The following is a 26,770-nucleotide window of genomic DNA, read 5'->3' on the forward strand; positions in this document are numbered from 1 at the left end:
TGTTTTTGCTTGTTTTCATCAGGAAGGTCTCAGCTCTGATACGTCAACATCACAAGACACTTGAGTGGCTCTTATACAGCAGCATGCTGGAGCTGAAGAAGCTCCATAGCTAAGCACAAACTGAACAGGAGCGGTGGAAATTTGCCCATGGTTATGCTTACCCTGCCCAGCAGGTGGGAAGAGCCAAGTGGAAAGTCAATGCTGACCCTGTGTTCTAAAGATTGATAGTGTTGACGACTGAACAGATTACCTCCTGTACAGAGTGTACTTTGCTGAAACAAGCCCTCAAGAATACACAGGGGAAAGACTCCCAGATACTACTTTAGTTGGCATCAGCCAGCAACTTGAAAGTCCTCTCAAACCATTTGATTTGCTTCTTTGATGATGACCCAATATGTCAGCTTTTCACTCTCACTCTCAAGTGACCTTGAACAAGTCATGAACTATCATCGGGCTTGTGGGAATAGAAATCAAGACAGAATGGAATCTATTTCTATTAATTTCTCATGGGGAGAATGAAATAAAACTGTGTACTCTTTGCTTTCCCTGTGCCAGAAAGGCCTCTGACAAATATATAACGAATTATTGTTCTTGGAACCAACCCCAAACTGCTGCCTTGAGAAAAGAGGCTCATAATCAATACTGCAGCCTGATAGATTGAGTCACCAAGCAGAGGTGTCCATGCGAGGAGACTATCCTGGGAAATTGTCCCCAGTAAGTATGTAAGCAGCCATTCTACTGGGCTTGCAGTCTTGGTGCCCTCCTCAGAGTCAAGAGGAAATCTTACAGGAACAAGTAAGACAACAAAGAGAGTGTGTAGAGCATGTCCTTGAGGCAAGAAGACTCAGGTGAATATGTCAATCCAATGACACAAAAATCCCTAAAAAGGTGCTGGAGAGCTGGCCCAGTGGTTAAAAGTACTTGCTGCTCTTGCAGAGGCCTTAGGTTTGGCTCCCAACACCCATGTAGAACAGCTTGAAACTGTTCATAGATGCACTTCTAGGTATACACAATTCCTGTTTAATATTTATTTTTATTATTTTTAATTATGTGTATGTGTTTGGTGTGGGGTCAGTGTGTGTACATCTGAATGCAGTGGTATTGAATTCTTCTTCTGGCTTCCTCTGGCACTAGGCCTGCACGTGATGCACTCACATACATACAGGCAAAGCACTCATCCACATACAAAATAAAAGTAAATGATTTCGTTTGCCAATTTCAAAGAAACCACTACTAGATATTTACAAAACATGTACTTTCATTTCTTGGAAAGACTTAAAACTCTATAAGAGATCTACATGAGGTACCTGTCCGATAACTCCCCTAAACAAGCAGAATTACTATCCTCATGGCATGTGGTAGTTACCTCTACTAGTTCTTTTTGTTTAGGAAAATATGACCCAGAATCTTACAGAGTCTAGGAAATAGTTTCAGCTAAACATTCCTCTGTATACACAATTCTTTTATACTATTTCTTTTTATTATTTCAATTTTGTGTGTGTGTGTGTAGTAGGTGGCATGTATATTTGAGTGCAGTACCCATGAAAGCCACAGGTATTAGATCTCCCTAAAATGGAGGTACAGGTGATTGTGAGATACCCTTCCTGGGTGCTGAAACCAAACTTGGATTCTCCAGACATACAGTACACCGCCCTTAACTGCTGAGCCACCTTTCCAGTATATATAATTAGAATTGTACATATAATTCTAATGATCCATGCACAATTCATTAAACTTACATGCTAAGCAGAGGTGTGTCTGATCATTTTATTTTATTTATTTTTTTAATTGGTTATTTTATTTATTTACGTTTCAAACGTTATCCCTCTTCCCAGTTTCCCCTTCATAAACCTCCTATCTCATCACCCCTACCCCCTGCTTCTATGAGGGAGCTCCTCCACTCACCCCCCACTCCTTCCTTGCTACGCTAGCATTACCCTACACTGTTGCATCAAGCTTCCACAGGACCAAGATCATCTCCTCCTGTTGATGTCAGATAAGGCAATCCTCTGATACATATGCAGCTGGAGCCATGAGTCCCTCCATGTGTACTCTTTGGTTGTTGGTTTAGTTGGTAGGAGCTCTGGAGGGTCTGGTTGGTTGATATTGTTGAGCTTCCTATGGGGTTACAAACCCCTTCAGCTCCTTCAGTCCTCCTAACTTCTCCATTGGGGTCCCCATGTTCAGTCCAATGGTTGGCTGTGAGCATCTGCATCTGTATTGGTTGGGCTCTGGCAGAGCCTCTCAGGAGACAACTCCTGTCAGCTAGCGCTTCTTGGCATCAGCAATAGTGTCCAGGTTTGGTGTCTGCAGATGGGATGGGATGGATCCCTAGGTAGGGCAGTCTAGGGATAGCCTTTTCTTCAGTCTCTCCTCCACTCTTTGTCCCTGCATTTTCTTTAGACAAGTCCAATTCTGGGTCAATAATATTTTTTAGATGATTGGGTTGGACCCATTCCTTCAGAAAGAAGAGAGGGGATCCATTTTGCTGTTTTGGAATCTTATAGGAAAATGGCAGGTTTTCTAAACACAAATAACCTGGAGAGAAGAAGAGATAACAAGTTCCATTTTGTCTTAGAATAGTCACTACGTCTCAAATGCTTTTTAATTACTATGAGTGAGCAGTTGTTTAGAAAATAAAATGAGAGTATCATATGTTGCCTCCTCCTAAGCAAACATGGAAAAGACTGTTTACTATGATTTGAGATACAGTCAAACAAGACAGTGCTTCAGCTGTGAGGGACTTGCCTCTCGATTATGAACATGGACCTGCTCAACACCTATCCACAAGCATTCCTGTCCAGGAGGCAATGGCTGTAGAAATCAGAGGACTGGTGAACATGGAGTGGATGCCTCATGCCAAAAGCTAATGGAACCCTGCAGATGAAGTTAGGCCTGGAGGCTGACCCTGTAATATAGAAGATGAAAAATGAACTGATGCCATCCGAGTGGGGGGCAGATTCAGCCAACTCGACTTTGACAAACGATTTTGACTTTGGTTCTAAAACAAAAGGAATGCATTAAGTACGTGCCTCAGGACATGCCACGCTGCACTTGCATTAATCAAGGCAAGTGAATTCTCATGGCAGACCCGATTCACAGGAGTATGCCACAGTGTTGTAGAAAAGGGAGGTGCATCAGGAGGTAGCTGCAATCATTACTGAGTGCCTGCTGTTTGACACACACTCCACTAAGCACTTTACCAGTAAAATTCTACTCCGTCTTCCTAGGACTCCCTGTGACAGGCAGAAAAGGGCCAGCTTGCATCATCCTGTGAGGCCATCTCTTTGTGTTTGGATCTCTTTTACAGCTCCCTGCCTAGTGACATCATAGTAGTAGCACCAAACCAGAATGCTACAATTTCGGTCTCAGTTTTTTTTTTTCTTTCTAATTCTAGGAAGTTGGCTATTTGGAGTTTGTCAGCACACATGTCTGGTGACAAATGTCATTATTGCTGGAGTTATATGATTAAGAACATAGACTCAGAGACATTATACAGCTCAACAATGCTATCCAGCCAAATAGTACTGAACCTAACCTTAAGTCTGAATCCACAATCGATGCCTGCACCTCATATGGTGGGACCACTTGGACCAATACCTGCTCTGATGCCTCAGAATTCATCTCTAAGATTCTCTGAACTCAAGCATCCCACTCAGTAAATTGGACCAGCTGGATGGAAAGACCTGGGGTTTCATGTAAATTCTGTAGTCTTCTGTGACAGTATCTGTCATGATTAACACATCACATCAAAATCTTCCAAGAGGGAGAGGGTGATACTGAACTCATGTATCACATACGTGTTCTTACCTCCTCAGTATCTTCTCTTCTCACTCAGCATCTTGGTTTTCAGAATTCCTGATGGACACCTTCATCCTTCAGGAACCAGCTCATCTTTCCCTGCTCAGTGAGTCTACATGTGCTGTGGTCATAAGACAGTTACGTGGTACATTAAGTGTGACCTAGAAAAATATTTTGATGGGAGTCATATGACAGTATAAGGAATATGATAGATTCTTTTAAATATGAACAGGATGCCTTTCTTCAGTGAACATGCAAAATATACTTGTGAAACAATTTGATGGTTGGAATACAAAGACAGGTAATAACTACCAATTAACTTTTTCTGAGACTGATTTTTACATAGTCCACGCTGGCCTCTCACTTACTATAGAGCTGAGAGTGACCTTAAACTTCTGGTCCTCCTCCATTTACCTCCCAAGCCCTGAAACTTGGAGTTTCAAGACTTATCTTGCCAAGGATCAAAGCCAGGACTGTGTGCATGCTAGGCACGTTCTCTGTCTATTGAGCTACATCCTCAGCCTTAAAAGTAATTTTTAAATATACAAATGTTAACTATTATTACTCTCACATTTTGCACTCAATAATTTTAACTATTGAAACTATTACTATTTAACTGTAGGAGGAGCTAAGGTGGGAGGAGTAAGGAGAGGAAGCAGAAAAGGAAGAGGAGGAGCTAGGGAAGAGGGATGAAAAAAGGGGGAACAAGGAAGTGGATGTGCTCATGTCTTTAGCAGTCAAAGGTAGTTGATATATCTAGGTTGGGCATTGGGTTACACCTCTGATTGTGTGGGCATCTTGTCATTGAGCATTACCAATCATATAAAGCCTTTGGATAATCTAAGCATTAGAGTCTCATTTGTATCAAGCCCACGTGGATGGCAGGATGGTCTGGGCTCAGCCAAGCATTGTGGAGACAGCATAGTAGATTGGCAGAGCCATTTCGTGGGTGGCAGGGCTGGTGTCTCTGACAGCCTGAGCAAACAGCCCGAGCTCAGCAGCGGTATGGCTGCAGCCGCTCCTGGCCACAGGCCTAGGCTATTTGGGAACATGGCGGCTGATTAAGAAAAGTCAGATTGAATGCCGCGGTTTTAAATATCTATCACAATATTTAACTATTGGAACTAAAACTTTAATGGAAACAAAGGGGGACTGTCTATCATGTTGTCTGCTTGGTTTTTAGTTTGTTCCCCAATTTTAGTTAATTTATATTTTTTTACTGTTTGAGAATTTCGTTCATGCATGTAATGTGTTTTGGTCAAATTCACCCCATTCATTCTCCTCTCTGATTCTTCCCCTATCCATGCCCATCACTTCTCCATCCCTACTTAATGTGATCAGAAAACAAATAAACAAACAAAACCTTAGTCCTCTTAGTGCTGCCTATAAGCACATGAGCATTAGAACCAATTCCAGGAGAATGAGTACCCACTCAGCTGCCACATCTTTAAAGCAAACAGACTCTTCCTTCCACAGCAGCAAGATCTTATTATAGAACCCAGGCTGACCCAGAACTCCAGATCCTCCTGTGTCTACTTTTCCGGTGCTGGCATTATAGATGTATACTACTGAGCCTGGTTACATCAGCATCTCAATGTTGAGCTTAAGCCTCTTCTTGCTCCTCCCATATTGTGCTCAAATAGGATTCCCTAGTTACTGAGATCACCAATAATTGGCATAGCAATAGCCTAGCAAACACTTCAATATTTGAGAGTAACAGACAAAAAGATAATACAGAAGCAAATACTTAGAGAGATTGACAACTGTATAGACATTCATGTTTCACATTAACTTATGTTAAGTCCTTTAACACAATTATCTGATCCGTAACCAAATTCTGAGAAGTCATCTTATGTGTGACTCTCTCTCTCTCTCTCTCTCTCTCTCTCTCTGTCTCTCTCTCTGTCTCTCTCTCTGTCTCTCTCTCTCTCTCTCTCTCTCTCTGTCTTTCTCTCTGTCTCTCTCTCTGTCTCTCTCTCTCTCTCTCTCTCTCTCTCTCTGTCTTTCTCTTTGTCTCTGAATCTTTTTGTCTCTCTGTTTCTCCCTGCTAGTGTAAAACTCCTATGCTTGAAAGAATTCACTAAGAATTCAGTCTTCAACAATAAATCTTGAATAAATTGCTAAAATCTGACCATCCTGCTAACTTATCAGACTTTACAGACTGAAGCATTTTCATGGGCTGCTGCTTCTTTTGCTCCTCTCTACCCTGTGAACAGTGGGGGCACCTGGCTTCACATTAGCACTGACTGTCCCTCTCTGACATTAAGCGTGTCTTTGGCTTTAGGCAAGCCACTTAGCCTCTTTGAACATTTCCTTTCTCATCTGTAAAATTAGGTTAATTGTTCCCTTTTTTTACCCAATTCTAACTAAATTCAAACAGAATATTCTATAGTTTGTCAGCCATAATCACTCAGATTTGTTTTTGCTGAGAGCACTGGTTTCTTTTGAGTTCAGTCAACCTGGTAAACACTCAGATCCTGGGCATCAACATGTTCTGATACCAGGAGCATCCATATCAGCCTCCTCCCAAGTTCCTCTTCTTGTTCTTGGTTGTCTTGAAACTTAGGAACTCCAAGACTTATATCATACATCCTACATAGTTGTTTTTAAATTCATGTGTGTCATATACATGTACACTCATGTATATGAATGGATGCTGTAACCTTGAATATTATTATTCAGGTGCCAGCTATCTTGATCTGTTCAATAAGGATGCTGACTGGCCTAAGGCTTGCCAATTTGATTGAGTTGGATAGCCAGAAAACTGTAGGGCAGTGGGCTGTGAGAAGCAGCTGGATGTTTGGTTGAGCATGAGTTTCAAACTCCAGAACCTTTATCAGACTGCAGGAGTTCAGCTCTGCTCCCAGGTCCTGGTTCTTTTCACTTAGCTTCAGTCCTCCAACAACCCCTCCCACAGAGAGGTTTATGACCATCAGTCACGAGGAATGGTCCCTCGGTCCCTCAGGCTCTCCCACATGCAGATGAGGTATCTCTAAGCTCTCAGGTCAAGCCAATAGACATTATCTGTTGTCAGACCCTAACCCACCCTGAAACTGTATATAAGGGCTCTATTTAGGGGAAGTAAAGCACACTCAAGAATCATCCTGGTGTCCGAGAGTTTTTGTCCCAAGAGCTGTAACACTTGGGGAGAACTCTGCTCTCCTGGAACCTGCCTGAGACACCAAGCTGCCTCCTTGCCAGCTAGCCAGCTCCTTATCGGCACAGCCTGGGCCTAGACTGGCTCAGCACGGAGAGACAGGTACAACACCTGGGAGAGACCGGTCAGCGACATCGACGTCAGGAGATCGTCGTGGGACACTCCCCCAGAACAAGGGACCGACAGAGAACCCCTAGGACCTACATGGATTACCAGTGCATGCCACCATAACAGTATATGATGCTCATGTCTCATGTCTGTCATACTCATGTCCTCATGCTCTGCAGCAAATACTCACTGACTGAGCCATTGGTCCAAACCCTCTATATAGGTTTGAACACAACCCAACAGGTATCTGACACCTCATCACCACAAAGGATGTAGTTACTAAATGCATTCTCTGCCTAGCTGATTATTTTAAGCTTAATAAGGGCAGGGACCACACACTCTGCCTGTTATGAAATAGAATGCAGCGAATAGCATCCTCGGCAGGCCAGTGCCAAGTATGCTCCTAAGAAAATAGGCCACAAACAGACCTGGCATAAAAGAGGCTTACTGGGAGGAGTGGGAGACATGTGAGAGCCTGGGGAAGGGGTAGAGACAGATGAGTAGACACGTAGACAGGTAGACAGAGGGGAGCAAAGGCATGAGCACAGAGAAGAGGGGACAGAGGGGGAGGGAGGACAGACAGAGAGAGAGCTAGAGTGGCAGATGGGTCCTTGCACCTCACCGCAGCAGCTCACGTTGTAAGCGATTGCTAGGTTCTTGAGAGCCAGCCAGCGGAATGCCTGAATATTAACACAGCCATTTTCTAGTCTTTTTACTAAGAAGTATCGCATGATGGATTTAAGACAGGGGTTAAAAATCAACCAATCCAAGTTTAACAACAGGCTCCACCCTGTGTTCGTTGCATGAGTTGGAACAAACTCTTTAATGCCTATGAACATTAGTGAGGGTGGTGATATTTCAGAAATTTTGTTGTACGAAGTGAAAGCACATTACAAACAGGTGAGCACTAGACCTAATATAATGTCTCTGCACTTACTAAATGTCACACATTTCTATCCTGTGGTGATAAATTGTTTACCTAATGCCTTTTTTTTTTTTCTGCTGTTGGACTAATTTTATTTCATTTTGATTTATCAGAGAAATAGCCTATCCGTGGGCTAAGAACAAATCTGTTCGGAGGTCAGAAGAGAAAAGCAGTCGTGGGAGGACGTTCTCTCCGGAGCCAGTGGCCAAATGGACTTATTTCTTTGCAGAGAAAATGAAGCATTGAGAAGACAGGTTCTCCCTGGAAGGTCTGTTCATGAAATTTGTTCCTGTAGTCTTGTTCAATAGGACCGAAGACTGTCCTAATTACAATACATCAGGATTAAGAAACACACTGGCCTGCAAGCAAGAAAACATTTATCTTGCTCAAAAACAAAGTAAAGCACATGAACATTCCTAACACAGAAATAAGTCATGGAGATCACCAAGTTGATCGGAGACATTTAGAAGAACATTCTAGAAAGAGTCTTACTTTTAAATACTGGTGTAAAAACCAGAAAGTAGGAAGATTAGACCCAAATGACCTTAAGTAATTGAAAAGACCTGCTTAAATTCTTTCTGTCACCTCTTCCTCAGGGCCTGTACCTCTCTCTAGACCCAGAGGCCAATGGTGGTTTTCTGTTGGAATTCATGAAAGACAAAGGTGGGTTTTGCTAGATCAAGTCTTGCTTGCTGCTGTGAGAGGGATTATTTTTTTTACTAGGGGTAGGCAAACACCTGAAAAATAAGTATATTTTGGAAGAGCTGACATGCCAAGTTATCAGCTGAGAGCTCTTTCCTGTTCGGGTCTTTGTACATCATAAGAACAAAACTAGCAGGTGACTCAAACTGAATTCTCTAAGCTGTCTTTCTCATCCCTGCCCCTTACTGTGAAGCCCAGTCCTCAGCAACCTGGCCTTCTGCTTTAAAGCATCCAATCGATTTCCCCAGCCAAGGGCTGTCTCTCTGGAATGGAGGATGCTGTGGAAAGTTCAAAAGACTGACATTTTTAAACACCTTGGGGAGAAGCTCCTGGTGGGAAAAAAAAAAAAAAAAAAAAAAACAGTGCATAACTGAGTGGGCTTCTCAATGTGTTGAAAATCTTCAGCAGATGGGAGCTAGAGATGCAGCCATGCTTTGGCTCAACTCAAGGCCATGTGATGCATCTGGGGAAACCTCTGCATTTTCTGAGAGTTAATTTCCTCATGTCTCCTTAGTCAGAGGTAAACATCCATCACTGGGTATTGGAAATATATAAGTGATTCCCTGGGCAAGATGCTCTGACTCAAGAGGACACAGTGATGAGCCATTGTGGTTATGAGTCAGGGGTCATTCTCAGCAGATAAAATAAGCCCAATTAAGATGGGACATGCAAGATCTACTGCCACCGGAAAGGCTGTTAAGAATAAAATGAAAGGTGATGTCATTTAGTCAACTCCCAACACTGAAATTCAGTCACCAGGTAGGTGGCTAAGTAAAAGACTCTTCAAGCAAACCTGCCCCAAGCAGTGAGGGGATTCAGTTACGTTTTAGTGGTTTCAAATCTGTGGCAGTAGAATGCTAGGAGTCTCAGCAAGAAGAATGAAAAGAACTGGCTAATTCTCATGAGACTAGTTCTAAAAAGTATTTGTTAAAGAGTTGTTTCCAACAACCCCAGTAAGCCTGGTTCTCCTTGAGCCTGCTCCCACATGAGTCTTAGTTATCATAGTAGTTTGTCTCCCATTAATTCACTCCACCATCAGATTTCTTCTTGAACTCATCAACACCATATTATGAGATGGAATATTTCAAAAAATCTGCTGGAAACTTCCAGTAGTTGAAGATGAAAACTGAATCGTCATTTATATAATGGGCAGAGTGTGTGTTCTTCTCAATATCATGAAGCTTAAACATGACCATTCATGGATTCAGCTATAACATCTAACACTACTATACAGTAGTTATAAGAAACAGAGGTAATAGTTGTGCAGAAGCATGTGCATTTCTCCCTTATAACTGAAGTTACCAGACAATGCACAAATATCAGTGGCAGGAAGCAGACAGATCTTAGGTTTAGTTGTTAGCAAATTATTCAGCCCATTATGGACAAAATGGCATGATGTCTGTGATGGCATCATGTTTTAATTGCTAACTTGATATAGTCTAGAATCATCTGGAATCATCTATAGGGTTTCTCAATGAGGCTTGTATAGATCAGGTTGGCCCATGGAGATTTTTATGGAGGTTATCTCTACTGCAATGATTGATATGAGAAGACTCAGGCTAAAAGTGAGTGGTAACATTTCCTGGTATTGGTCCTAAACTGTATATAAGGGGGGAGGAAGCAAGCTGAGGACAAGTATGCATGTGCTCTCGTGCTCTCTCTCTCTCTCTCTCTCTCTCTCTCTCTCTCTCTCTCTCTCTCTCTCTCTCTCTCTCTCTGTGTGTGTGTGTGTGTGTGTGTGTGTGTGTGTGTGCTCTTGACTGTGGATGTTAACTAGTCGCTTCAGGTTCTTACCACCTTGACTTTCTACAATGATGGTCTGTAACCCGGAATTGAGAACTAAAATTGACCCTTCCTCTCCTAAGTTGCTTTTGTTGCGGCATTCAATCACATTAATAGGAAGTAAACCGAGACAATGCATCACGTGACAGACTGAGAACACATCTTCACAAGGCTATCAATGTTCATATTTAGAAGAAACAGAAGGCTGGAGCGAGGGAAAGCTATGGTATGAAAGGACTATTCCATGTCACATCTGTTTCACCACTGCTGGGCAGCTGTTCAGGGGCACCATCACTCTAGAAGAGAAAAGACAGCAAGTGATGAGCTTCCTGGTGCATGAGTCATAGCTCACCATGGACAGGGATTCCCAAGCTCAGCTACATGCTGGAATCACTTGGGACTCTTAAGAAATATCGATGCCCACAGCCCCTTTTCCCCCAGAGTCTAATTTAACTTGGTATAGTCAAGCTTAACTATAATGCAAGAAAAACTAAAACACAAATACAGAAGATTGGCTCTTCCATCAACAGCTTCATGACAGAAGAGACACTAATGTGTGTTCCTGGCTCCTGCTGCACTCCCTAAGGCACAGGACATACAGCCTCCTCTAGGGCAGATGGTGAGGAAAGCTTCGGGAAGGGATAGACTGGGGTACCCCACAGATATGGTCATGTGTAATAGGCCTCAGTTAGCTCCAAATGCATCAAGAGAGATTTCTTAAACAGGTCCAGTTTTTCATACACTGGTCACAATTTGAAAAGAAATGTTAGAACTCTAACTTGTTAAACTTTTTAAACCATAAATACAAAATCATTAGCATGGTTTCCTGAAGCAAAGAATATTAACAATTATAAGTTGAAAAGCAATTGTTTTGACTAATTTTAATGGCCTTTTAGAATTATTTATTTTATTTTTATTGAAAATAAATTTTATAGTATAGTGATCATGATTTTCCCTCACCCCTCTAATATTAGCCTTTTAAATTTAATCTTGAATTAAAACTAAAATAAATTTTGTATAATATATTTTCTCAAATAAATAAATAAATAATAAGAGGTATATATTTTACACCATAGTAGAGCATTTTCTAAATATGTATAAAACTCTGGGGTCAACCCCCAGCACTGACAAAAATAATAATAAATGTATCTATATACAAATAAAGAATTCTAGCAGCACAGAACTGGAATGATATTGTTAATACACATGCTTTCACTGAACTTTTTACAATAATTTTTAAATTTTTTATGTTGTCACATTTGATCCATAAACATATAAAGTAAGAAAGATAATTTATTTCTCAGACAACAGAGCAAAGGTACTGAAAAGCAATAATCTTCTCTAATAGTTAATATTTGAAATAGTATGGTCATATTTGCATGGGTTGCATGTTTTTAGGGGAGGCTGAGTGACAGGAAAAAGTAGGAAAATGAACTAAGATTTTTGAACCCCTATTCTCCATGAGACATCTTTTATAGAATGAATAGTAACACCTTTAGCCAAAGAACTGAGAGTGACAGTTATTATTGTCCATTTGTTAGACTGGAAGATTTAAAAAACATATTTGGGGCTGTGTGCATGAGGACATGTTTTACAACCACTGCAAGAGGAACACTGGCGCTGGAGTCTAGATGGAGAAAAGAGACAAGAGATTCAGAGCAATGGCTGGATACGAATTTGCATGAAAGGACAAATGATTCTGATGTTTTGGTGCACTTGTTATCCTCATGGCGATGGAAGGAAGAAGCCAATGTACTCCACAGTGTGCTTTTCTGGGAGCATGGGTTTTCAATGTCTAGAGAAAACCAAAATATGCCATAGACTTTCAGAGAGATCACCCTATTCAGAAGGCTCTAGTAGCCTTTTTCTCGGAAACCTCAACTACATACTGCAGACTTTCTAGACTTTCTAGACTTTTCTATCCTACCAACTATCTTTCAAAGTTTTCTGTACCCAGTTAGCTTTAGACCTGTCCAGAAATTTCACATCAAGCTCACAAGACTAATCCCATTTTATGCTAGCCTGATTGTTTAGCCAGGATAGAGCAAGGTCTTGCTGTAATAGCAGAGGCATGTCATTGGGAAAATACATGTGGCCTTAGCTCCTGGCTCAGGTTTCTCCAGCAGTACTCTCCCTTCCCAAGCTGACCCCTTCTGCCTTGTCCACAGCACACAGGCAATGTTGTCTTAGCCTGAGTCTCATTCCTCTGCTGACATTCTCATCTCAAAGACCAACATAGAGAATGTACTCCAGCAATGTACTTCCTAGACAGCCCTCCATATCCTTAACAAGAAAGGGGACATCTAGATAAACCAGATTTACAACAAATATAGTAAATCCTAACATTATAATACTCATTTCCTGTGATAGTGTACAGGTTAAAACAAACATTTCCTTTAATGCGACTCTGGAGATTTCCAAAGATGAGTAAGATATTAGTAAGGAAAGCTCTGGCGTGTCATGACTCTTTCTTATGCTGTGAAACCATGCTCTTCAAAGTCCTGCAAATTGTCTCCCAGTGTTTGTGACTAGGAATTTACTATCACTCTTAGCCTCTAATTTTTTTAGATAATAAATTGCGAGTGGTGAAGCACATATAACAGACCATGCCAGGTGCAATGCTTTCTGGTTAAAAAGAAAAACAAACAAACAAACAAACAGCTGTCATAAAAGATACTGAACTTGTCACTACATTTCAAGACATTTCTATGGTGCCACTAGGTTTTTCAAAAGAACATAATTCAATTAGAAAGGAGTGACCTTATTCTGATTGAAAAGAAAATAAAGCCAGGAATTTGAGAATGCACAGTAAGTAAGGTTGTGTGCTTAGGCTATTTCTCCAATGAACAGGATGAAGAACACAGCAGAATAACAAAGACTGTCAGGAGGGCTCCTTGGTTTTTTATTTCAGCTTTTATTCTCACCCAGGATCCACTTGTTTTACTTAATGAGGATGGCTTTAGAAAACATCTGAAAGTAAACTTGAAGTGGTTACAAAGGCCCAGGTAAAGATACATAATCATTGCAAAAATGCTAAAGGCATCTTTTATGCAGTACTCTCCCAGGGGATTTTCAGTCATTGATTTTTCAATACATCTTTAATGAACAGCTATTATAAGAAGCATTGCTGGATACAGTAAAGGGAAACAAGGATTAATCTGGAGGAAAGAAATTTAAACTACTAGAGAAGACAATATAAATAGACACATGATGATAACTGATCAATTAGAAATAGAGGTAATAATGAAGATAATAGATGATAGATTGATAGGTTTACAATAAAGATAGATAGATAGATAGATAGATAGATAGATAGATAGATAGATAGATGAGAGACAGACAGACAGACAGACAGACAGAGTGAGTACTGGCTGGTTATGTGTGTCAAATTGACACAGCTTCAGTTTTCACAGAGAAAGGAGCCTCCCTTGAGGAAATGTCTCTATGAGATCCAGTGATAGGGCATTTTCTCAATTAGTGATCAAGAGGGGAGGGCCCATTGTGGGTAGTGTCATCCCTGGGCTGGTAGTCCTGGGTTCTATAAGAAAGCAATCTGAGCAAGCCAAAGTAAGTAACGTCCCTCCATGGCCTCTGCATTAGCTCCTGCTTCCTGACCTGCTTGAGTTCCAGACCTGACTTCCTTTGGTGATGAACAGCAATGTGGAAGTGTAAGCTGAATAAGTCTTTTCTTCCCCAACTTGCTTCTTGTGTGTAGGAATAGAAAACCTGACTAAGACAGTCAGACAGACAGATAGACAGGACAGACAGATGGACAAACAGACAAATGGATGGATGGGTGGATAGATGACAGATAGATAGATAGATAGATAGATAGATAGATAGATAGCACATGAACATGTGCAAACACACACATATGAGAAAAGAGAAGCACATCGATGTGATAAGCATCAAGTTTTTGAAGGTCATAGGAAAGATTTTACTGGCCACCAGTGATGGCCAGTGGTGGCTTAGAACCTAGAAGGGGTAAAAGGAAAGAGGTTACACATGAAGCATAATAATGTACACTTTTAGAGGATCCTGTTGGAGCAGAAAATGTCGGGGACTGCATATAAAACAGGAAGCTGACTAGGCAAGAGAAAATGTCTCTATTAGGTGGGGCACAGAAAGTAGAAAGAAATTGCAAAAAACATCACTAATGTTGTAATTTAGCGATTTCAGGGAACCAATGTTTCATGAATGGACCATTACCCACAAAAGCAGTGTCAGAAGCAAATAAAAACAGATAAATAAGTATTTTATTTCTCTTATGTATTAAGACATTAGTGTAACCAACTCTAAATCTCCACAAAGTAATTAGGATTATGAAAATGAAATGTTATTAGTATAATACCAGAGATTTAAAACAAGGGTAGATTCTGCAGTATTCACAACACTGTTTTGTATATAATTCCAAAACAGAGGACAGGGGTTTCCTCTGAGGGCAAATTAAGATAATTTCCCAGTTCTACATGGCCCACACCAAAGCAAACAACAGAAGCCAAATAGGAAAATTAGCATACGATGCACAGAAAAAGACGCCAGTATTGGTCTAGAAGCCAAGCATCTATCTGAGGCACTTCTGGTCCCTGCTGTATTTCACTGTGTTTTTAAAATTGGAAGATATGGTCCTGTCACAATTGCTGCTGGCAGATGTACTTTTTATTGCAATTTCATTTGTTTTACCAGCAAAGCCAGAGCAAAGAGACCAAAAACCCTTCCATCCAGCCCTGATCTTCACAAGGGTATGTAAATGAAACTATAAAAAAGGGCACTGAAAGTTGGCATCTGGCAGTAAGTCAAGATCTCTCCATTATGAAATTAAATGGCTCAGCCGCTCCAGGAATGGGAGGTTAGGGGAAATTTGGAAGACCATTGCTTTAGCCTTGCAACCCAAGGCAGACGGTTTTAAAAGCTAAGTGTCCCCCTCATGAGTAACTCTCAATGAGTTACTGTGGATCTGAAAAAAAAAAAAAAAAAAAAAGGAGGGGGGATGTGAGCTATCCACACTGTTGGGATATGTCCTCATATATAGTCTTAGAGTAAAATACTAGCTCATTACATATTTTACTTAAAGAACAAGCATGGTCACAAAAGGCCCTTAAGCATGCTTAGAAAAAGGCTTAAGATAATCTTTAGAATGAATAGGGAATCCAGAGTCTCAAATCATATGTGAAAGAATTTTTCTGGACCAGGAAGATGTCTCAGTGGGTAAAGTAGCTTATAGTGCAAGCCTAATGAAGGAGTTCAATCTCTATAACTCATGTGAAGGTGGAAGGAGAGAACCAATCTCACAAAGTTGCACTGACCTCCATATACATATCATTAGCTACACAACAGTGATCGCTATTTTTTTAAACTATCTATCCATTTACATAGACCAAGAGCAATCCTCATCTGTCTTTTTTTTTTTTTTCTACAAGCTCAATGTAAATCAAAAGCAATGATTCTCTTGTCATAGATTAACAAAGTTTATGCAGGCCAGATCTATAGTTTTGGCTTATCTTGGCCAAATTGGCCTATATAGGACAATCTGTATTTACCAAGGTACAAGTCGTCTGTCTTATATCCTATGTTTGATGTCTTGATCAGCTAGACTGGATAATCAGCTAGTCTCTGTTTTATAATAGAATTGTTTATTCTTTATTCATAACCTTTCTAGTTCATGGTACACACCAAAAACCTGTTACCACATCCCTAGATCACAAGACTAAGGAACTCAGGCCCAACCTAGGGTAAATGCTCTCTTTGATCATTAACTTGTCCGAAGCCTATTTTTCTTGCTACTACGATTACTTACAGTGGATGAACAGTCATTGTACTCCTTTCTCTAACTCATGCAGCTATTGCCAGCCTATGAGGGAGGGACACATTTTATTCTTGATTCTAACTGTAGGCTTTCTGTCAACTTCCCTAACTTCCCAAAATTATTTAAATCATGCTAACCTCCTAAAACTATTTAAATAAATCAGAAATTCCATAAAATCATTAATTCATTTAACAGCATTATCTTAATAAGTTTCATCTTCACGTGATCTGCCAGGAGTCAAGACTTTATTGCCCTCCTGCCAGGGAGAAAATATTAACCAGATAAGCAACTTGAGCAAGAAATGTTTTATTGCCCTCTTGTTAATGAGAAAATATTTAGTTAAGTGGTATGGGCTAAGGAATGCTTATGGGCGTAAAGAACTTTGCAATTATGGGATGGCCCTGGACGCTGACTGTTAGATGACCTGCTTGTTTTTATAAGGGTGGCCTGAACAATAAAGTTTAAGCACTTGATCAGACATTCAGACTAGTGCTTCTTTTTTGTGTCTCTTGTCCTATCATTCTTTCCCCTCCCCAACCCCCCTTCTCTAGGGTTCTATTGAATCCCTGCAGGCCAGGGCATTGATCTGCAGAAAACTTACCCCAATAGAGTTAGTTGTCATCCAGAAAGTAATCACACCAGGCTATAGGCAGGGAGAGTCTCCTGGTATCCTCTCAGACTAAGCCAAGTAAATGAGGAATATGGCAATAACCAACATGAGAAGGCACATCAGTAGCAAGAAGCAGTACTGGGACAAACATGGCAGCCACATCTTTCCAGAGTGCACCCATCCATCATAGCCAAGTGAGATGGTGGGCCGGGAGCTCACTTGTCACTGTAGCTCTTCCTGCTAGGCGCCTGCCGGAAGACAAGGACCCAGGAAACCTACACAATCCTGAACCTCTCCTCAAAATGTTCTAGCCACTCTGTATCAGATAATTGCTTCCATCCTTCCCCATACAGGAGCCATGAGCTGCCAAAGTCTCCCTTGTATGCTTGGAGACAGAGAACATGCCTTAAAATTGCTTAGAGTTTTCAAAATTCTGTTCATGAAATAAACACACAGAAAGATTTGTGAGATTAAGGGAGTAGAGCAAGGTGAGAATGTAGGAAAGATGAAGTGTTCTTCTTGCAAGGAAGGAAGACCAACCCCTGAGCATCTGGCCTAAAGGCCTTATACTGTTAAGAGCTTCCAGAAACACCTACTTGGGTCTTGAGAAAATTCAGTAGGTAAAAACACTTGTTGCTAAACCTAACAGCAACCTGAGTTCAATTTTCAATTCCAAGATCCCACATGATGGAGAGAACCAACTCCCTGTAAGTTTTTTGGCTTCCACATGTACACCATGGTGCATGCAGTTACACATATGAACAAGAGAGAGAGAGAGAGAGAGAGAGAGAGAGAGAACATGAAAAAAAGAAGCAGAAATGCATAAGCATTTCTTGAGTTTTTGATAGAGCAACAAGAAACCAAGATGCTTAGTTTATTTTATTTTTTCTTATTATTGGTCAGGTGGGAAGTGGAAAGAGGTTCAGATAGAAACTTGAATTGATATTCACAAAAATGTCTTTAGCAACTATGTGTGCCAGCTGGTACCTCTTTCTTAGCTAAACTTCACTTTTATATGCAGAGGGAACTTGGTTTAATTACACAGATTGGGCTTATGGAAATGACAAATCAGAAATTATCCTTTAACTTATGTTAAAGTAAATTCCATCTGCTCATAATTTGAAAGAGAACAGGCAGAGGGTTCTCTGGGGAAGATTTCAAAGGTCTCCTCTCTATTTTCTTAAGTCTCCTTCTCTCCTGTTCTTTCCCCTCCAGTATTTAAATCAACACTGAGTAAACATAATCTAAAAATGGAAGATTTTATAAAAACATCTTGCCTCAAATATTTGAACAGCTATAATAGAGAGTCTTAGTTCTTCATTCATCTTGGGTTTTTTGACCTTTACATATCAAAGTACAGGATGAAGGAACACCCTGCCCAGCTCCACGGTGGTAAGGAGGAGCTTTATTAACTCAGATGCTGTTGACATGTCAAGCTGAGAGAAGTCCTTGTGGATTTCATTATTTTTTAGTTTCTTTTTTCATTAACTGTTTTATTTATTTACATCTTAACTGTTTCCCTCCTCCTGGCTCCTCCTGGCAGAGTTCTTCCCTCTTCCCCCATCCCCTTTGCCTTGAGAGGATACCTCACCCCAACATTCCTTTTCCCTGGGGAATCAAGTGTCAACAGAATTAGGTGTATCCTCTCCCACTGAGGCCAGACAAGGCAGTCCTATGCTAAATAGGAGAGGGATAAGGATAAGGGGAGGGGGCATTAAACCAGCTCTTTGGTTGGTGGCTTAGTCTCTGGGAGCTCCCAGAAGTCCAGGTTAGTTGACACTGTTGGTCTTCCTATGAGATTGCCATCCTTTCCTTAAATCTTTCCCCTAACTCTTTCTTAGGGGTCCCTGACCTCAGTTCAGTGCTTGGCTGTGAGTATCTGCATCTGTCTCAGTCAGCTGCTGCTAGAGCCTCTCAGAGGACAGCCATGCTAGGCTCTTGTCATGTATATCCTTTGGGGTTTAGGTTACCTCACTCAGAATGATATTTTCTAGTTCCATCCATTTGCCTGCAAAATTCATTGTGTCCTTGTTTTTAACAGCTGAATAGAATTCCATTGTGTAAATGAACCACATTTTCTATATCCATTCTTCAGTTGACAGACACCTGGGTTGCTTCCAGTTTCTGGCTATTACGAATATAAGGCTGCTATGGGCATAGTAGAGCATGTATTCTTGTGATATGGTGGAGCATCTTTTGGGTACATGCCCAGGAATGGTATAGCTGGATCTTCAGGTTGAACTATTTCCAGTTTTCTGAGGAACCACCAGATTGATTTCCAGAATGATTGTACCAGTTTGCAATTCTACCAGCAATAGAAAAGGTGTTCCCCTTTCTCCACATCCTTGCCAGCATTTGCTGTCACTTGAATTTTTGATCTTAGTCATTCTTATTGGTGTAAGGTAGAATCTCAGGGGTGTTTTGATTTGCATTTCCCTGTTGAACATTCTTTAAGTGCTTCTCAGGCATTTGAGGCTCCTCTGTTGAGAATAGCTCAGTGGTTAAGAACACTGACTGCCCTTCCAGAGATCCTGAGTTCAATTCCAAGCACACACAGTGAGGTGGCTCACAACCATCTGTTGTTTGATCCAATCCCTCTTCTGGTGTGTTTGGAGACAGCTACAGTGTACCCATATTTGCCTGTCTTGAGACAGAGTCTCATATAGCCTATGCTGCCCTTGACTTCCCTCTGTAACCAAAGATTAAGTTGGACTCTTGACCCTCTGGCTACTGAGTGCCAGGATTGCAGTAAAAATACACACTATGCCCAGTTTACATGATGCTGGGGATCAAACCAAACTTCTGCATACCTGACAAGTGCTCTACTGAGTGTGAAATACTATACTAACAGTGCTTGAGAGATGCAGGACAAGATAGAGTCCAGACTAAGGACAATGCTTGGTGTTTGCTTTATTGCTAACAATCCAGTGCTGTACTTCTTACATCAAAATGGAAGATTCTTAAAGGCACAATAAACTAGTTATTTTGTGTTCAAACAACACTGGTTATGGTTATGTTAGACATTTACTGAACATATGTAATTGATTTATTTGTTGAAAGATGTCTGAAATGTATTTACCCAGAAAAGTGGCATTTTGGAAGTTTATTTTTATTACTATTTAAAGAACATTCTCAGCCACCTGTGGTGGCGCACATGAGTTAGAGGCAGGAGTAATTCTGTGAGCCTGGTCTACACAGAAAAGCCTTGTCTCAAAAAAACAAAAAAAAAAAATCTTTAAAACAAGAATTTTTTTCATAAGGTGTATAATTTTTCTCAACGTTGATCACAACATTCGTCTATAATTTTAATTGATACTTTATTTATTCTTTGAAAATTTACTTAACATATTCAATTATGTTCATACCCATTTCCACAGACTCCTCCATTCCATCCCCTCCCATCTCATTTTTATTTTATTTTTTCTTTTTAATAATTCAGGGGAGGCCATTATTGCTGGCTACATGGATGAAAGTCCATTCACTGGAACATGGGTAACATTTGCCTCCTTCTTCCCCAGCAGCCATCAACTGCCAGTAACAAGTCATTTAGAAATGAGGCCTCCTGAGCTTCTCCTGTATCCATAGTGAAGTTTCGGTTGGCTTGGTCTTGTACAGACCTTATGGAGGCAGCCCTCGATGCTGAGAGTTTATAAATCCAATGGCATTTCACAGAATTTGACACAGTCCTCCCTATCCTCAGACTTTTCCTATTCCCCTGACCATTTTCTGCAACATTTTCTGGGCATCATGGTGGTGGATACGGAACAACCATCTAGGGCTGAGCACTAAACAATCAGTTCATCTCAGCTCTTTGCCCTGTTATGAGTCAGAATTAACCACCACCCACTGCAAAAGTGAGCTTCTCTGATCAAGGTTGAAAGCAACAATAATCTAGGGTTACCGACATAAATAAATAGAAGGACTGACCATAAATTTTAAGTCAATTTTACATTCTCAAAACAACATCTATCTTCTCTCTTTCCAAATGTTTAATTACTTATATACTATCACAACTTCATTTTGGAAAAGTAAGACTTTGATCCTTCTCAAATCCAAATCTTAAAACAACTAGAACAAAATACTTTTAGAGTACAGATAACCACTGTCACCCCTGGCTTAGTCATTCACCTCTATGATTCATACACAGCATTGTTGTCTGAGTAAAAGCTACACATCAACTAACCAAGTTATAAGTAGAGATACAATTAATGTAAATGTAAGCCATCTCACTGATAATGTGGGGGCTGTGGGTGTTGTATTTTAAATTCCAGACATACATCAAAATGTTCTTTTCAATTTTCTGGAAGCATGAGGCATGGAGAGAAAACATACAAAACACGAGAAGCTCCAAAATGTAAAGAAATGTCTACAAACCAATCTCTCCATATCCTTGTTAGTGCCTGTGGCATCACAGGAGGAGTAATCAGTGGGGTGGACACAGAAGATCAGGGAAGCCAGCTGGCCAAGGTTCTGTGGAAACAAAATTGCTGTCACAAGCAAGAGCGATAAAGATCCATAATTTTTCCTAACCATAAACCACCAAGCAAAAGTGCTTGCTACTGAGCTAGAGAGACAGCTCAATAATTAAGAGCTCTTTCAGCTCTTCCAGAGGTCCTGAGTTCAGTTCTCAACATTTGTCCACATCAATAGGCTCATTACTGCCTGTAACTCTATTCCAGAAGACCTAAATATCTGTCTTCTTCAGGCACCTCCAATCACATGCACATACCCACACAGAGACATGCACACCTATGCAAAATTAAAATAGTAAAATTATGATAATTTTTGTTTACTTATTGTATGCACATCAGTGTTTTGGTTACAGATAGGTGCTGAGAAACTCAGGACCTCTGGAAGAACATTCAGCATCTTAACCATCAGAGTCATATCTCTAACCCCATAAAAATAAATATTTTTTTTAAGGCTAGATATGCTGGCAGCAACTTGAAGAATAAACAGATGGTGATGATATAGAGGAAGCCACTTGGCAGCTTCACACATGGGTATAATCTCAATGCCTCTTATATCGAGTGCCTCATTGGTTTTCTGTGCAATTCCTCCAGAAGATAATAAACTCATTTGGATAGTTGTGGTTTCCTATGGTTCTGTACCTCAGCAGTATCCAGAGAAAGCCTGAGGACATGTTTGTATCACATCCTTAAGGAAAATAAAACCTGAGTCTTCACTTAATAACAAAGAGAATGTGTTTTTAAGCATTGCTTAAAAACTTTCTACATATTTTCAGATTGTGGGAGCATCTCACTCTGGTTGAAAGTTTTCAGAGTAGACTCAGAAGAGGACAAATGCATCAATACTTACTCTGATCCATCTTTCTCCTTCTTCTCCCATTGTGGCAAATTGAAGTGCACCTTCCAAAGAACACAGAAGCCTGTTTGTGGCTGTGTGGCTCCGTCTTGTTTATTTTGGAAAAGAACAAAGACACAGTCAACTCAGGTCACCAACAGTGAACTGAAGTTTGTAGAATTTGAGTCTATATATGCCTTCAATTTGACAGCTAGTAAAATGTTACATTTCTATATTTCTGGTCACACACACATACACACACACACACACACACACACACACACACACAACCAAAAAAGCAGATCATATATTGGTCTCTCAACTCTGTGCAAAGAATTCTCTCCCTGAGTATCTAAGACTACTTAACCAGAAGTCTGATGGCATTTTTACCTAAATAAATAAATAAATAAATAAATAAATAAATAAAAGTCTTAAATGCTTATCCTAACAACTTGCTAAGAGCTTGCTATTTTCAAATATGAAAGGTCTTAAACTCTACAGCATTGGGCATTAGGATGAGTATTACACAACAAATGCCACTGTGGGTCAAGTTATTTCTATTCTTCATCACTGAGTTGAGAACAGCTGTCATACAAGTAATTGGCAGTGGAAACTTACCAAAACAAAACAATGACAAAACCCCACCGTGATATGCAAATTGTATTCACCTTAGCCTCCACTTTCCAAAACCAAAGATCACAAAGCATCCACAAGAAAGCCACTTTCCAAGCCTTCCCTCTTACTGGGTTCCTATAGCCATATGAACTATAAGAAAGTTTTATTGCAGCCTAAGCAGTAAAAAGCTAGAAGAACTTGGCACTGGTTCCTGTGTGAGTAGCTTCGATCATGACTCTGCTCATCATTGGACTAAGTAAATACCCCTATTCCTAGAGCAAATCCAAGCACCCAGGCACCCGTCAATAATTGAACAACCAACCCCTCGTAGAAGGCATATGCTATAGACTGCAATAGAGAAACCAGAATTGATAAGCATGCAGCTTTTACTCCAAGGGATGTGCATAGCTGCTTCCCGCCAGGAAGACTGTGAATGGATGTGTTAATAAGCTGGGAGTCTTTGTTATTATTCTGTAGAGCCAGGCCTCACCCAACTCTCCCTTATCCTGAGCAATCCATCCTTTTGAAAGAGGACCCATGTCCTTCACAAAAGAGCTTCACTATTATGCTCATCACAAACCTTTCCTCCCTAGACCCTTATCCTGAGTACTGTTTCTTAGTCAATAGAACCCGTTCTTATGGAAGAGGTCATAGGTACTTTGCAAAAGCCCAATACTTTGCAAAGGAGTTTCAATGTAGTCATGCCCTAGGCTTTATTGTGATAATTATCATGAGAAAACTTTTTCCCAAATGGAATTGTGTTTAAATATTTAAAAATAAACTCTTTAGGGTCAGATTTGAGAAGTTTGAACCAGCTGGGCTAACTAAGTCATGCTGAAACAAGTTTCCTTCTTGCCTCTTGTGGTCCATTTCCTGGCTTGTCATAACATTTTCAGGGACCCCGAATTTTCTGGGACTATCTCTGAACGTCAGCACAAGTTAACACAGAGACTCAAGGCTAACCCTCAAAATCTGGGTCCAAGGTGAGGTGTTTAACAAGTCAGACAAGATTTTGAGCTTGCCTTTCTATCCCACCCAAGCCTCTGTAGATGATTTAAAGTGATTTTCTCAGAGTGAAGAATGAAAAATTATAAAAATCATTTTTATAGAATGTATACATATATAGATGCTTTTTAAGTTCTTTTAGGGACATGGAAACTTTTCTCTGAAACAAGCCAGGCCAGTTTCAGGAACTAGCTGTAAAGAATGAAAGTCATTCAGGTGGTAAAAACACAATGACAGGGCTGTGGCTCTACAGTTGGAGCTAGTGAGAAATAGTTAATAGGTAGTTGAAAGGGTAGGGCAGTGATATATGGTAAAACCACATTTTTGAGAAGAATGAGTGTACTGAGTAATTTCCATGGCTATTAACCATTCAGGGTGGGTTTCTCTGGAATGTTTCGCTATTCTTATGTTATATATCCTTGGCAACCCCTCACCCCCTCCTCACTCCCCTGATTTGTGGTTTTCCTCTTTAAAAGACCCCTTAGCCCACCACTCAAGGTCAAACTCTGCTCTTGAGAGAGCTCGTGGTTTGACCTTGGCTGGCCAACTTCCCCAATAAAGCCTCTGTTGATTGCATCCAGGTATGGTTTCTTGTGATCTTTGGGTGGTCGTGATTTTCTGAGACTTGAGGAAGGGTCTCCCAGAGTTTGGGGGTCTTCAAGAGGATCCATGAAGCATTGAATAAACTTAAGAAAGTACTGGTGAGGTTAGGAGTCTATCACCAACCCATTTGTATTTGAACATCTTCTAAAACATGGTGAATGTAGCAGTCTTGAGGTTCATGTCTGAAAGCTTTTGTGTAAAAGAACTCAACCCCTAAACCCTGGCCTTGTGGCCCTGTTTGTTTGGCAGCTATGGCCATGAGGCTTTATAGGAATGGGGGCTAGGTAATCGTGGCCGTGAAGGAGCTTTATAGGAAGGGCAGAGGGTAAGAATTTACACAGACTTCAATGTTAAGAAAATGTAGGTTTGAAGACAAATCTTGGGTTTAATATTGTCTTCAGTTTTTGTTTGCAAGCTATAAAGTGATTATCATTTTATATCTTAAAATTAGTTAATAATTATGAGTGTTGATATTCAATAAATACTATTTGTTCGCTATTTATATTAACTAAAGGCTGGATGATTCTGAATGACTAGAGCAGTTGCATTCTTGCAATAACTAATCTATATAGTAGATGACAGAAGCATATAAATTCCATAATCTTACTCACATAACTTAGAACTTAGGGACAGTTTTCAGAATGGGTATTGCTATGTTCTCAGGCTGGTCCCTAGTTTCTCACCTTAAAGGACTCTCCTGCCCAAGCAACTGGAGCTACAGTTGTACAGCCTGTCCTGCTAAACTAAGCTAGGATTTTAACCTTTGGCTTAGGATGCTAGAGATGCAGCCCACACCCCTTGGGAAGAACAAAGTAGCACAGACCACTATAGTGAAGAGGTCAGAAACTTGACAGAATTATTCTACATTTTATGTGCAATAAACTCATCTTTTGGCTAAGTGTTTTCTTTATGTTAATCACACCATTTGAGAATAAGATCATTACCATAATTTCAAGCCAGATTTGAAGAAAGCATTACTTAAATACTGGCCAGGTTGATGGACTCTCTGGCCAGGTTCATCTCTGGGTTTCCAGAAAATAGCCATTAGTCACATCTTGCAGAGACTTAGAAAGGCAACCCCTCAAGGCCACCGTATTTCCCATCACGTCCAATTAGAGACAAGCCTATATTCTGACATGTTCCCTACCCACATACCTCCTGCCCACATGTGATCAAGCACATCCAGTGTAGTTTGGTCAAAAATACTTGTTTAGGGGTGTGAAAGCATGTGGCTTGTTATCTCCAAAAAAAAAAAAAAAAAAAAAAAAAAAAAGGGCGGTGGTGGCACACGCCTTTAATCCCAGCACTTGGGAGGCAGAGGCAGGCGGATTTCTGAGTTCGAGGCCAGCCTGGTCTACAGAGTAAGTTCCAGGATAGCCAGGACTACACAGAGAAACCCTGTCTCGAAAAAACCAAAAAAAAACCCCAAAACAACAAAAAAAAAACCAAAAACAAAAACAAGCAAACAAACAAACAAAAAAAAAACCAAAAACAAACAGCTTCTATCATTTCAGGAAGTGTCTGTCCTTGGGTAAGGGATTTATAGGTCACAGGCATTTTTGATCCATGGATCTCTTGGGCACAGTAATTGAAACTTAAAACATAACTTTGGCTAACATTGAAACATAACAATTATTGCTAACTCTGACCCTTCACATAAATATATTTATCTTTAAATCTTACTCTATACATGTTAATATCACTAGAAATCATAAAATCAAGTAATATTTTAAAAACTTGATTCTATGGTTGAAGAAGAAATTCAGATATTGGGGCTAAGGAGATAAGCCATTAAGTAAAGATGCTTGCTATACAAGCATGAGGTCCTTAGATCAAATCTTCATTGCCCATGTAAAAATCTAAGCAAAGGCACATTTGTACCTATAATCCCAGCTCTAAGGAGTGCAGATAAGACTATTGGAATCTGCCACCTGCCAGCTGTCACTGAAAGACCTTGCTCAATGAAGTAAGGAGATGAATACTCCAAGTTCTCCTCCGGCTTTTGTGGGCCCAGGCACCTAGACTTACATGCAAACATGCATACACAGGCACACAGACATACAGACATACAGACACACACACAAGTATGAAACTTTCACACATGCATATATATATATATATACACAAAAATAATTATTTATGTATTGAACTATATAGAAAATGAAGCATTTCAAGAATTGAAGATATTCCAAGGTAATGTAAAAATCAAATGGGGTATCTATAGATAGACTGTTTGCCTAGTTCATCTTCAACTTCTCTTCTACACGTTAATGATTCCTGGTGATGGGCTTTGAGTGGGACTCCTAGAGTTGCTGCCTCCACAAAATGTGTTAAGTAGATAGGCATCCACTA

At 40.3% G+C, this 26,770-nt stretch overlaps 1 protein-coding gene across 4 annotated transcripts in view; it reads right to left on the reverse strand.

Moving 5' to 3' along the window:
* Positions 1-1,627: 1,627 nt before the first annotated feature.
* The window catches only part of LOC143441685 (uncharacterized), a 76,597-nt gene continuing 51,454 nt past the window's right edge, over positions 1,628-26,770 (reverse strand). Inside the window, exons 2-6 of one of the 4 annotated variants that reach the window (XR_013109293.1) lie at positions 22,211-22,304; positions 21,266-21,361; positions 8,046-10,771; positions 3,811-3,962; positions 1,628-2,538 (exon numbers count right to left, since the gene is read on the reverse strand). Coding sequence is in view for 1 of the 4 variants with exons in the window: in XM_076930799.1 (XP_076786914.1) it covers positions 10,697-10,771; positions 21,266-21,361; positions 22,211-22,304 (265 nt within the window). In the remaining 3 variants the exon portion in view is untranslated. The other 3 variants (XR_013109294.1, XR_013109295.1, XM_076930799.1) reach the window with 3 other exon arrangements.

Source organism: Arvicanthis niloticus, chromosome 3 (genome assembly GCF_011762505.2).
Source record: "Arvicanthis niloticus isolate mArvNil1 chromosome 3, mArvNil1.pat.X, whole genome shotgun sequence".
NCBI lineage: Eukaryota > Metazoa > Chordata > Mammalia > Rodentia > Muridae > Arvicanthis > Arvicanthis niloticus.